The following is an 11,066-nucleotide window of genomic DNA, read 5'->3' as shown; positions in this document are numbered from 1 at the left end:
GCTGCGCCTTTGGCCTATCGTTTAAGCTTAGGATTTATGTATTCCCTTCTACGTTAAGATCTAGCCTAATTTATCTAGTAGGTATATATATAGCGAAGTTATGTTAGACCTAAGTTCCATCACCGCTTAGTATATAGTAAGGGTTTTGCTCTTAGTATAGCTCTAGGACTGCTTTCATGACTACTATTATGGGATGGTCTGTCTGCGCTTGCACTGAGCCACTTAGAGGAACCACTTGTAGATTGGTAGCTAGTCTAGATCTGATTTCTGTCCATGGCGTGTTCTTCAAGAGCAGTCTCTCATTAACTAGTTAATCTGGAACTAATATATCAAACTCCATTTTAATTGCTTGATGGTCTAATCCATGGTTTATATAGTATATGCCATACTGTACCATCTCTTCTGCTAGCTCTCTTGATGCTAGTACCAAGTCAGTTGTTATCTATCTATCCCCTGATTGCCATGTTTTCGTGCCTCTAGGTAGGAGGCTTTGGAGAGAGTACTCGCTCATATAGTCAATCAGATCATCGGCCTCCCCCTGTCTCAAAGAAGGTATCTGATCTCCTCCCCAGAGTTGGTCATGCCTGTTGAAGTCTCCCATTATCAACACATCTGTCTGTTCCTCCCATGCCCTGGATGTCTGCTACTAGGCTGCGTAACAATCTAATGTGGATGTCAATGCTTCTTCACTGATTCTCTCCACATAGACTAACATTACTAGCACTGCCCGGCCTGGAAGTTATGGTACCGCGGCTGTCAGATCTGAGAATGATACTGGGATCTGTCCAGCCTCGATATCACCCTGAACCCATGCATACTCTGGATTGGCCATCTGCACTTATGTCTCTCTGTGGGTATCATCTTTGCCCAAAGACTGTGACCTATTGGACTTGTTATAACCGCATTTTCAATTATCCGCGTATATGGTTCGGATACTGCCATCACCCCGTAGTCTCTAATTTTGTCATTATTCATTAAGCTTTGCTGTACCGTGTCTCTTTTACCCACGTTGAGTTGTAGTGCGCAAAATGATTTACGCATGAGATTGCAAGAGGCGTACTCGGCAGTTTCTACTGAATGACTCATGAGGTCCTCCACAAGGAACACATTTCGGAACTATATAAAGCGTGCTCCAGAGTCTGGTATTGGGTGAATATGTTTCCGATGAGGGAAATGGTCTCGACTTTTTAGAAAGCGAGGTCGCCATGGGGTTGTTCAGTGAGCGGATCAGACTGCTCTCTGCATTGGCTCACTGATCCGGTCAGCGGCACTCAGGGCGTGCTCAGTTCTACTCAGTGAGTAAAAGCAGCGAGGGGATGAGCACTAAAATGGAAAGGGAAAGCCACGGGGTGTCAAAGGAAATCCGGTACGTAGGTATCATTAAGCATGACATTTTTGATAATTCGCCACATTCATATTCACTTTGTCAACGATAAAGGTAGTATTGCCATGAAAACGTGAGAAGGATACAAGATTTTGTACATCTAGGAAGATATCACTCATGCCTTCATAAGACATTTTATTTCTCAGACCATGGTATCATCAAGTTCCCACCCATTTCCCTCCATCTCCGAACTATTAAATCCAAACAACATATCATTTGCGGAGAATTGATTCTGATAAGACTGATGGGCGTATTCCGTCCCGTAACTATTATCTCCCGGTGGCTGCAACAACTGTCCAGTCAATGAGGGAGGCTGTACACCCATCTCATTTGACATAAATGCTCCTGGAGTGCTACTCCATTCATTATTGATTCTGGTCAGTCCCAAAGGACTGGCTTCATAGGTTATTGAAGTATTTTCTGCGCCTTGATAGTTTGACGGGGCGTATATTTCCTGTTCACGGATGAAGCTTTGGATAATAGCGTCAATATCTAGATCAGAGGTTACTTGGGCATTCGTTCTTGTGTTCGAGGGCGATAAAATGAGATCGTCATTTGGGCCATTCATTCTTGGATTATTTTCCAGGCCTTTGTTTCGATCATCGGTGATAGCTAGATGAGTCAAAGGTTGTTCTCTCGTGGAGATAGGGCTATTGTTTTCTTGGCCATCATCGTTTCCGAAATGTTGTTCCATTGTCGACGCCTTGATGTCGCTTTCACCAATTGAAACATTCATCCGTTTCATCAGATTGTGTATAATCCCATTCGCTCTCCTCACAGCCCAATTCGTTTCCTGATTCTTCTTAAAGACATCTAAACATATCGCCAGGCAGATATGAGCTTCCGAACCCGGTTCACGCTGTGCTGCGATGCGAACGTGAATCGTAGCGCTTACATATGTGGCATAAGAAATCAAATATGGTGCTCGCTGAATGGAGAAAGCAGAGTCATATGCTCGTAGTATTCTGACGATTTCTTTTGCTGCTGTTGCACATACGAGAAAGGAGTTTATGGCGTTGGAGGGACTGGAGTGTAGGTCTCCATCTGAGACGAATGGTCGATGAAGAAGGATGCGGAGGACACTGTACATCGCTCTTTTATCTGGTCAGCAAAGGGACTTGAAGATATCAAAAACTCTAGAGGCTTACAGTAAGGATAGGACATGAGGAGGGGGAATAGGCTTGGAGGTATCAGCAGGATCATACGTGAGATGCGCTGGCAAGCCTGTGCACCATTGATCGAGATCAGAATGCAAAGATTTGAGGTCCTGTGCAAGTTCACTTGGAGTTCTTTTCGAACTTCTTTCACCGTAGACTTTGTTGAGAATACGGTTCATGATTAGACTCAATTTGCAAAGCTGGGTAAATGTCGAGACACTATAAGCTGGTGATCCTGGATACTTTTGCGTTTCTGAATATGCGAATGGTTTCCAGTGCTCGAGTTCCTCGTAATGGTCCATGAATTGGATTGAAACACTGCATTCCAGTTCTTGGAGGCTGACAGGTCGACCTTGATAGAGACTCTGGATTTTATCGACCACTGTAATTTGTAAGTGAATGGTCCTCTTCATTGGATTTCAGAAGAGAATACCAAATGCTCCCCAGAATACACGCCGCCGGATTTCGAGATCCTCATCACTGAACCTCCGATTATTAGGCAGCCGAGACCCATCAACATGCATCCCCAAATCGATAATCATACGAAATGCAGTGCCTGCATAAAGCCATGCAGCGCTTCTTTCATCACCTAATGCGAACAAAGAGCTGGCCATTACCAACAGAGCTTGTATAGTTGTAATATCGCTGCGATCTAGGGCGCCACCAAGCAATTCTCTAACTCGCTCGCGATATAACCAGCCTGCAGTCCGGACATCCTTAGGTTCTCTGCGGACTTCCGGCCGAGAGCTGAATTTGGACGCACCAAAGTATATGGCATTCAAAAGAAGTTTCGAATAATATGGTCCATTACAGGCCATGTCCCGCATAAAAGCTGGGCGGTAAGTTATTAAGAAGGCGTGGTGTTGGCGATTCCAATGAAGGTCTAATAGATGCATTCCGAGACCTGGATCGATGCCGTCAAAGTCAAGTTTCTTCTGGGAGTAATTGATTGTTTCCATGTGGCCTATTGAGGTCAGTCGGTCAGACGTCCTTACACCGTGTATGAACTGGCTGAACATACGTTGACATGTTGCCTCAGCCATTAATCCCTTTTGCACCCATGCGGGTGGAAGTCTGGGAGCAATAGGGACGCTATGTTGAATTCGACGGTCTCCAACAGCGTCATCAAACAATGTGCTAGTTGGTCCATGATACCTAGGCTCCGCGTCGTTTGACTGAGTATTTCTGGCCTCTGTGAAGCTGAGCGAGTTCTGAACATTTCTGGGCGTTGGATTCCTCCTTGAGGATCTTACGGCTTTCCTGGAACTCGAGCGTGCGCTTCTGACGTCTTCATTGCTAGCAGAGAGGGCGGACTGATCAAACTCTGGCTGTTGCTCCCGCTCAATGCAATCCCTTGACATCAGGTTTGAGGTTTCATGAGGCGGAGGATTATCATCACGGGTAAGCGAGGACGCAGGCCCATCATCACACCCAGGTTGAGACTGAGAAAGCGCTAAGGATACTCTCAACCGCTCGTTTTCTTCAACTAGTTCTTTGATTCGAGAATTTGACGGTCTACACAATGTGTTGGTTGCATGCTAAAACCGTCCCAATGACGTAGATGATAAAATGCTTACCTAGGTCGTCTCGGAAGTTCCTCATAGACACAAAGTTTCCCATGAAGCTCACACGCATGACATGACGGCTGTCGACTATCACATTTCATCTATGCAGCCATAATCGTGAGCCGATATCTTTTAAAGCCCATCCAGAATCATGAATCACCGCTAGTGTCCTCTAAACATCCAGGTGACTAGCCTAAAAATGAGAACCCGGAGTCCTATTGAGGGTTAACTCACTTTCCGTTGACGACAAAACCGACAAGCCTTGACGGCTCGTCTTGCTGGTTTGGGCATTGCGGTGTAGCCGGCGACACTCGCATGATCGGGATGAATCATTTCCCGCGTGTGATAGAAGTGAAAAGGAACAGAAGACAATCAAAAGGCCAGTGGATGAATATATTCCGTGGGATATAGATGTTGGATTCGCCATCGGTAAGTGACTTGCCGCGGAAGGACAGGCCGGCTTGCCTTTCGTAAAGTTTATTTTGATATCAGGGTTAGAGCAAGCCAACAAAAGTCTTCGTGGCACGTGAACTGCAACAGCGACACAAAATATGTATCAAAGGCTATGTTTGATTTCTAATGTGGAAAAGCTATATAAGACCATATTTCTTTGTTGATCGATTATTCGTGACTCTTCTTCAATCAATGGGGCGGCTTCGAAGTATAAGAGTTGGCTCTCTTGCTGCGACGTCGATTTGAGTATGAGCATGCTGAAGAGATGATTCTCTAGCTCCCCGACTACCACTTAAGAGACAATGATACCGACTTCTTGTGACTTTTGCTTCCAGCTTGAAGCAGAAGCAAAATATATGAGAAAACTGACAGCTGATTGGCCACGGCTGGACAATGCACATTGCGGCCTGAGGCCACTAGGCTAACTGTATATGGTTAGCGGATAACAAAAGCAGGAGTGATGACATCATTATCTCATGCTTACCCCACACTGTACTACAACCAATCAGAGCTTCAGATTGAAGCATATCTGCCTGAATTCCAAGGTTGAAGTCTAGAAACATGCGTTTTCAGCACGATACAACAAGAAGAGACCTAGAAATATACTGAATGAGAAGGATATGTTAGAGCAATCAAGTAAAATTTTGTATTCAAGGAGACTAAATGAGTTGCAGGCGCTGTCTTGGTCTATGTAATCACCAGCGACGGATGAACAAGTTTAGAGCTACATGATGATCTTAAATCTATTCCAGACTAAAGTGACATCCTCGGATAGTGCCTAGGCTAACCTTGTTGCATACCTCACGTCATAGTCCTGCCTAGTCCGGCCTCATCTTTAAATACTTTTCTCCTCTTCTCTCCCTCTGCTCTTTCGGCTCAATTCAAAACACTCAACCAATTCAGCTACACCTCACCTATACAACAGTCAACATGTCCAAATCACGTCTACCTCTCTACCTTGGTCTCACCGCTGCTGGTGCCGGCGGTTACTATCTCTACAAATCCGGCGGTGACGTCGACGGAGCCGCGCAGCGTGCTAAAGGTACCTCTCTTCACTACATACGATTACCAGGATACCGCTAACATGAATTTAGCCGATGCCGAAAAAGCGCGTGCCAAACTACCGGGTACCAATGAACCTGCGGCTAAAGGCGAAGAAATAGGCGCGAGGGCGACTGCCAAACTCGACGAAATTGTACGTCTCCCTTTTGCCTTGGGTATAGCGGACCGTCTCAGAGCGATAATACTAATCAATTCATGGAGCAGGTCGACTCAGCACATGCGAAAGCCAAAGATGCCAATAGTCGCTTCGGAGAAGGTGCAAAGGAAAGTCTGGAAAAGATTGAACGAATTCGTCAAGATACAGCCAAACAAATGGGTACGACGGTCGATAAATTAGACCGAAAAGTGGAAGAGAAGGCTGCAGAGGCGAAGAAGAGTATCACATCGTGGTTTGGGGGGAAGTGATCTCGATTTAATTCATGATACCTGAAGGAAACGTCATATGAGATTCATACTATCTTTTTTATGAGGCCGATGTTAATTGGATGCTTTTAGGGTTATCAATGATGGTTAATATAGGGCTTTTAACTAATCTGATGTCTTCCACTCTGCCAATAATTCTTCATCTTATTTCTTCAAGGATCGTTCGGAACGCTGAAAGTCTTCGTTTCCAAGCCCAAGCTCCTCTCGCACAAGATTCCTAGATGAGTTGAAGGTTTCATGGAACCTTAGCAAGCCAAACACATTGCTGAAATATATTTGCAATATATCCGACGACATACTCGCCATCGCAAGAGGGCTCACGAAAGGGTGCCTGATCCCATACGATATGCTCAACCTCCTATCGAAATCTGCGACTTTTCAGACTGTCACAAGGCTGAGATAAGGTTTATTTGTGACGTTGCCGCGTTTGGCATCTTCTTCCCAGAGAACCATATCTCTTTCCCATGCTTTTGCTTTCTCCTTGTCTTCGAATATCAAGATGACCTTTCCAGGCTTCTGGGATAGAGACACGGCGGTAATACCTGAGAGAAGGTCCATAGAGACAGTGTTACCTGCTGTGCGGAGAATACGATTTCTTCGGTCTCACCCAAGCGATCCTTTGGTGTCCTTAAGAGTCTTGAGCGTTTCAAGTATTTGTTGTAGTGTCAAGCCGCAGCAAGTTACGAGAAAATGATGGTCAGGCGCATTTACTTTGAGTGGTGGAGGTACCATGGTGCATGTATAAAAGGTTTGATGAGACAAGAATCCTGTCTTCCCTCTGCGATTATAAGTAGCCGGAGGAAAGAAAGTAATATAATGCGATACCATCATGACCTGTCGTCAAAAACTTAGCCCTGCATGTAATATCATATGACAATGTTTTGTGTATAATAAGCCTTCTCATTCCGATCTTCGTAGGTAGAAGCCTATTGGCTGCGATGATTCTCAATTTACGATTTTGCTGCCGGGATACGGAGAATCCGAGTCACAATCGTCGTGTTATTGTTGAACTTATATAATCTGCCAATAGACCTACCATTACTCGGTAGTGAAAGCCGACGATACAGCATACTGTACAATATGTTCCAGAGACGTGATCCGGGACATGATGTCGAAGCCAATGCTGGACAGGAAGATTTAGACTTCACTGATCCATATTGGATGATCGACCATCACCGCAGCAATATCATACTAAAGATCTTCAAACAGAAGAGAACCTTCCTTGCATGGTCATGGAATGCAAAGTCTCCAGAGAAGGATCTCCGAAGAATACGAATACTATTCACGATCATAAGAAATCAACTGATGAACAGACAAGCAAAAGAGAAAATACAGCTATCAAATCGATCTTTTGGAGCTGCAGTGATCATACATACGGAAACTGTAGCATAGCCTGATTTAGCATGCAGTTGATCTCCAGTACAGTGCTAGTGAACCTGTCGATTGGGCTGAGGATTTGAAGCAATATGGTGCTCCCCCATTATATCTCTCCCGTGCATTCGCTCTCTCTTCACTTGTGCACGTTAATCAGAAACGGGGTTAGTAGTACAAGCCCTAAAGGACTATGACTACGTAGGCCACAATACGCTTTATACCGCGCTTGTTTCGACGACGGTATGTGTGGCTCTGTTTGAATTGTTGATATGGGAGAAGCCGATTGATGTCATGTCAAGTACTGCTGCGTATGCTGCTGTGTTGGTTGCTTTTGTGGGATTGACTACCAGTAATGGCTCGTGATGTTTCTGATGCGCCTCGACGAGATAATCGGTATTGTGAGAACTTGCTGTATTGCTGGCAATAAGAAGTATCGATTCGTATGAGGGCCGCTTGCTTCTGGCTGGAATGAATGTTTCTCCAGTTTGATTTCATATATCAGTTGAGATGTGCGCATGGCCGGTCTTCACATTCCAGCTGTACGGATAATTGCTGTGGTTACTCGGAGAATTTAGCAGGATGAAAACATACCCCACTCTGAGTGAAGATTAAATATATGAACAAGACCTATTCACATCATCTTCAAGCTCTGGTCTTTGATTCTTGCTAATAAAATTTCCAGTCGTGTATTTGTGAAGTATTCTTCCCGATTTGGGTAAAGCGGAACGCGAAATTGACGCGAGCGACGCGTCTTTGTTTGGTCGCGTCGAACCAGCCACTTTGGGAAAAGGAAACACCAAAAACGGAGAACAGTCACTGCAAAACAAAGACTATTGAATTGTCAACACCACAACTCTCTTGCCAGTCAATTCTTGAGGAAAGTGCAAAAAAAAATCAATATAGCTCAAGACACAACGACTGAAAAAATAATAAAGAAAGAGCAACCACTATAATGTCCACGGCCACTCGTCCCAGGAACCGGGCTCGCTCTCACCTTCCTCGCTCGCAGTCGCAGCGAGCAGGCATTCAGCGATTCACAAGGACATCCAAACCAGGCGCTCTTCCTTCTTCCAAATCGCTCTTGCTGCTCGATGGCGGTAAAGTAATTGACGATTGTAACAGTCCCTCCTGCAAACTGACTGCGTCTCCGTCGAAGAAACGAAAACTCAACGAAATCGCTTCCACAACTACCAACGACGATGCCACAAGTGCAGCTGAGGTAGTCGCACCCTCTACACAGGCCTTACCAGATCTATCGGTCGAAGATACCCCTTCAAAGACTTTGAAATTCTCTGATCTCTCTTTCTCAACTCCCCGAAGCTCCCGGACGAGATCTACCACGACCAGAAGCAAGAGCACGAGCACACGTCCACTTCCGAAACCACCTTCTTTCAAAAAATCAGCCTCGATACCAAACATAACCGAAACTACGACTACTATAAAACGTCCCGCCGCGCTCTCAGAATTCCTCGATCTTCACTCTTGCTTCCTAAAGGCACTATCCCTACACTTTGCTCACAATGACTACTCCGCATCTGCCGATCTTCGGGAACTTTTGCCGAGCATTGAGAAAATATGGAAAAAACGTAAAGTCGTGCCGAAAGATTTGCAAAGAATTGTCTATGTGTGGGATGAAGAATACGAGGGCAATGAAAATGGCGAGAAAAAAGAGGAGAAGACAAATTCGAGTCGCAGCAACCTGCGATTCCGGATCGCAAACTATGGATTAGGCAAAGTGTGCATCGAGAGATTAGATGTCTTGGGGTCGGGATCACAAGGAATATTTGATGAAAACGTATTCCATGAACGATTTGTGCACATTATGGAAAGAAAATGGCAAGATCAAGGGGAGTCTCGAAGAGATGGAAAGAAAGATGAAATGGAGCTTCCATTTCAACTCGACAAACTACCTCTGGCTCCTATTCAGGATTGTCTCAATCCCTGCAACACATTTCGCAAAGGTCAACAACGACTCCAAGACCTCAAAGGTGGTGTTATCAAGGTCAAGACGGCCATGCTGAAAGCTGCTTCTCTGGCCTCGACAGCATCAGGGTCCGTGATACCCATCGCTCGTGACCCAACTGCTGACCGCCGTAAGGGTTTATTTGAGCGTATCAAGAACAAAGAGCTTCTACAATCAAAACTCGGACCGGCACCAACAAAGGAACAATTACTTCGTCGATCCGCCGCTCAAAGAGCTGAGGATGTAGCAAGAGTTCTTGCCTTGTTGCGGCCTTCTTATACTATGACGACGAATAATAGCGCTGTTGTCGCTCAGAAGAAACCATTCTCATGGCACTCTCTTATCCAGACCGTCCGAGACTCCCTTCGAAATCCAATTCCGGCAGAGGAGATTGGTGCATGCTTGGATATACTAGCACAAAAGGATGTTGCTGGTGATTGGATTGAGGTCGTTACTATTGGCAGCTTGAAATCTGTGGTTTTGATGTCCGGCCGTGACGTGTCACCGAAAGAGATTGGAATAAAAGTGAGCAAGCTGCAGTTTTGAATGCCCATTTTATTTGTTATGCATTGGACTGCATTATACTATTAGTATCCAGCGACTGTTGAGCCTATTTTCGCATTTGAAGCGAGCGTGTGTGTGTGGTTATTGCATGGTGTATCTGTATGCCTCGCGCAGGCACACTAGTATTCAAATAGTATGATATGCATAGTTAAGAAGTATAAAGCTATTTCCATGAAGTAGCAGACACGAGCAAATCTTGAAATACTGAGTTCGACTTGACGATATCTTCCCCTGGCGCTGAACGCTGGATGCAGATCAAGATCAATTAAGCTGGAAACGTGTCGAACTCTTAGCGCGGCTTTTTCGTGACTACTTTTCCCAGATGTCGAACCCTGACAAGGACAAAGAGACACAAACGAGATTTTCAACAGACGTATTCATTCATTTCACAATTGAAGAAAGAGATCTCGACCAGAAATAATGGCCAATCCGTCTGTGACAGAACATGACGGTTCTTCTGAGCTGCCTAAATTCTTTTGCAGGAAACGAACCGAATTACAGGAACGACCGTCCGGAGGACGCTGTTTGTTTGATTTTGTAGAAGATTCTGATAATACTGATAGTAAGAGAGCCAGATTATCAAGTGATGAGCCCACCGACGAGGCTATCTGTACGTCTGGAATTATCGGTGCAGCCTTCCCATCATTAATTCTAGTCCGTTTGAAATAGCGGTCCATGAAGTGCTGGACATGATCTCGCCATCTGATCTCAAAGCAATCGTGAAAGAATTGCTTGTTGACAAGGTTGCCGGCCCGGTTTTGAAGAGAAAGTTGCTTGCGACAACTGACAATCCCCGGAATACGCCCGCGAGGAAGCACAGAAATTCAGCCAGCGTATACGTTCCAATTCATCAGAAGAAAGATCAGGAGATTATCAATGAAGCATACAAGATGAGAGGACTGGAATGCGGTTCCGCCTGGGCTCACGCTCTCCAGAAATACCTCCCTTGTATCAAAGAACTTGCAGAGTGTGGACCACTTGTTGACAGCCTTTAGCTCGCTTGAGATACTTTGATTGCGTCCTCCCACCATACGAAGATATCAAGTTCGTTTCAAACACGGAGAAGAAGAGTGCGATGGGCTCCATGAGATATAGTGGACGAGTTGATGTTATATATCTGC

At 45.1% G+C, this 11,066-nt stretch overlaps 5 protein-coding genes across 5 annotated transcripts, besides 1 other annotated feature; 3 read left to right on the top strand and 2 right to left on the bottom strand.

The window, feature by feature from the left end:
* Nucleotides 1-220: 220 nt before the first annotated feature.
* Nucleotides 221-622: a mobile genetic element.
* A 904-nt stretch (nucleotides 623-1,526) lies between these two features.
* Nucleotides 1,527-4,423, bottom strand: TSTA_073170 (C6 transcription factor, putative; the record flags this gene model as incomplete). Its single annotated transcript, XM_002341273.1, has 5 exons — nucleotides 1,527-2,478; nucleotides 2,533-2,923; nucleotides 2,975-3,505; nucleotides 3,563-4,056; nucleotides 4,341-4,423. 5 exons carry the CDS (start codon nucleotides 4,421-4,423, stop codon nucleotides 1,527-1,529), a joined length of 2,451 nt encoding a protein of 816 aa, XP_002341314.1.
* A 1,009-nt stretch (nucleotides 4,424-5,432) lies between these two features.
* TSTA_073160 (uncharacterized protein) lies at nucleotides 5,433-6,174 on the top strand. The gene is made up of 3 exons (XM_002341272.1): nucleotides 5,433-5,601; nucleotides 5,654-5,754; nucleotides 5,826-6,174. Exons 1-3 carry the CDS (start codon nucleotides 5,490-5,492, stop codon nucleotides 6,024-6,026), a joined length of 414 nt encoding a protein of 137 aa, XP_002341313.1. The 5' UTR covers nucleotides 5,433-5,489; the 3' UTR covers nucleotides 6,027-6,174.
* A 248-nt stretch (nucleotides 6,175-6,422) lies between these two features.
* TSTA_073150 (uncharacterized protein) lies at nucleotides 6,423-6,776 on the bottom strand (the record flags this gene model as incomplete). The annotated part of the gene is made up of 2 exons (XM_002341271.1): nucleotides 6,423-6,560; nucleotides 6,756-6,776. 2 exons carry the CDS (start codon nucleotides 6,774-6,776, stop codon nucleotides 6,423-6,425), a joined length of 159 nt encoding a protein of 52 aa, XP_002341312.1.
* Nucleotides 6,777-8,328: 1,552 nt separating this feature from the next.
* On the top strand, nucleotides 8,329-10,068 carry TSTA_073140 (uncharacterized protein; the record flags this gene model as incomplete). Its single annotated transcript, XM_002341270.1, has 2 exons — nucleotides 8,329-9,906; nucleotides 9,973-10,068. The coding sequence occupies exons 1-2, from the start codon at nucleotides 8,371-8,373 to the stop codon at nucleotides 10,066-10,068; spliced, it is 1,632 nt and encodes a 543-aa protein (XP_002341311.1). The 5' UTR covers nucleotides 8,329-8,370.
* A 297-nt stretch (nucleotides 10,069-10,365) lies between these two features.
* TSTA_073130 (uncharacterized protein) lies at nucleotides 10,366-10,940 on the top strand (the record flags this gene model as incomplete). Its single annotated transcript, XM_002341269.1, has 2 exons — nucleotides 10,366-10,555; nucleotides 10,615-10,940. 2 exons carry the CDS (start codon nucleotides 10,366-10,368, stop codon nucleotides 10,938-10,940), a joined length of 516 nt encoding a protein of 171 aa, XP_002341310.1.
* Nucleotides 10,941-11,066: the final 126 nt, after the last annotated feature.

Source organism: Talaromyces stipitatus, genomic scaffold, assembly GCF_000003125.1.
Source record: "Talaromyces stipitatus ATCC 10500 scf_1105507295523 genomic scaffold, whole genome shotgun sequence".
In the NCBI taxonomy this organism is placed as follows: domain Eukaryota; kingdom Fungi; phylum Ascomycota; class Eurotiomycetes; order Eurotiales; family Trichocomaceae; genus Talaromyces; species Talaromyces stipitatus.
The sequence above is the reverse complement of the archived record's forward strand: the minus strand, read 5'-3'. Positions and strand labels throughout refer to the sequence as shown.

What these genes read in the sequence shown, in the direction of transcription:
- TSTA_073160 (XM_002341272.1), top strand. Translation starts at nt 5,490, where the DNA reads ATGTCCAAATCACGTCTACCTCTCTACCTTGGTCTCACCGCTGCTGGT. An exon ending in AGCCGCGCAGCGTGCTAAAG is followed by an intron (nt 5,602 to 5,653) that starts GTACCTCTCTTC and finishes ACATGAATTTAG; the next exon opens with CCGATGCCGAAAAAGCGCGT. An exon ending in CTGCCAAACTCGACGAAATT is followed by an intron (nt 5,755 to 5,825) that starts GTACGTCTCCCT and finishes TTCATGGAGCAG; the next exon opens with GTCGACTCAGCACATGCGAA.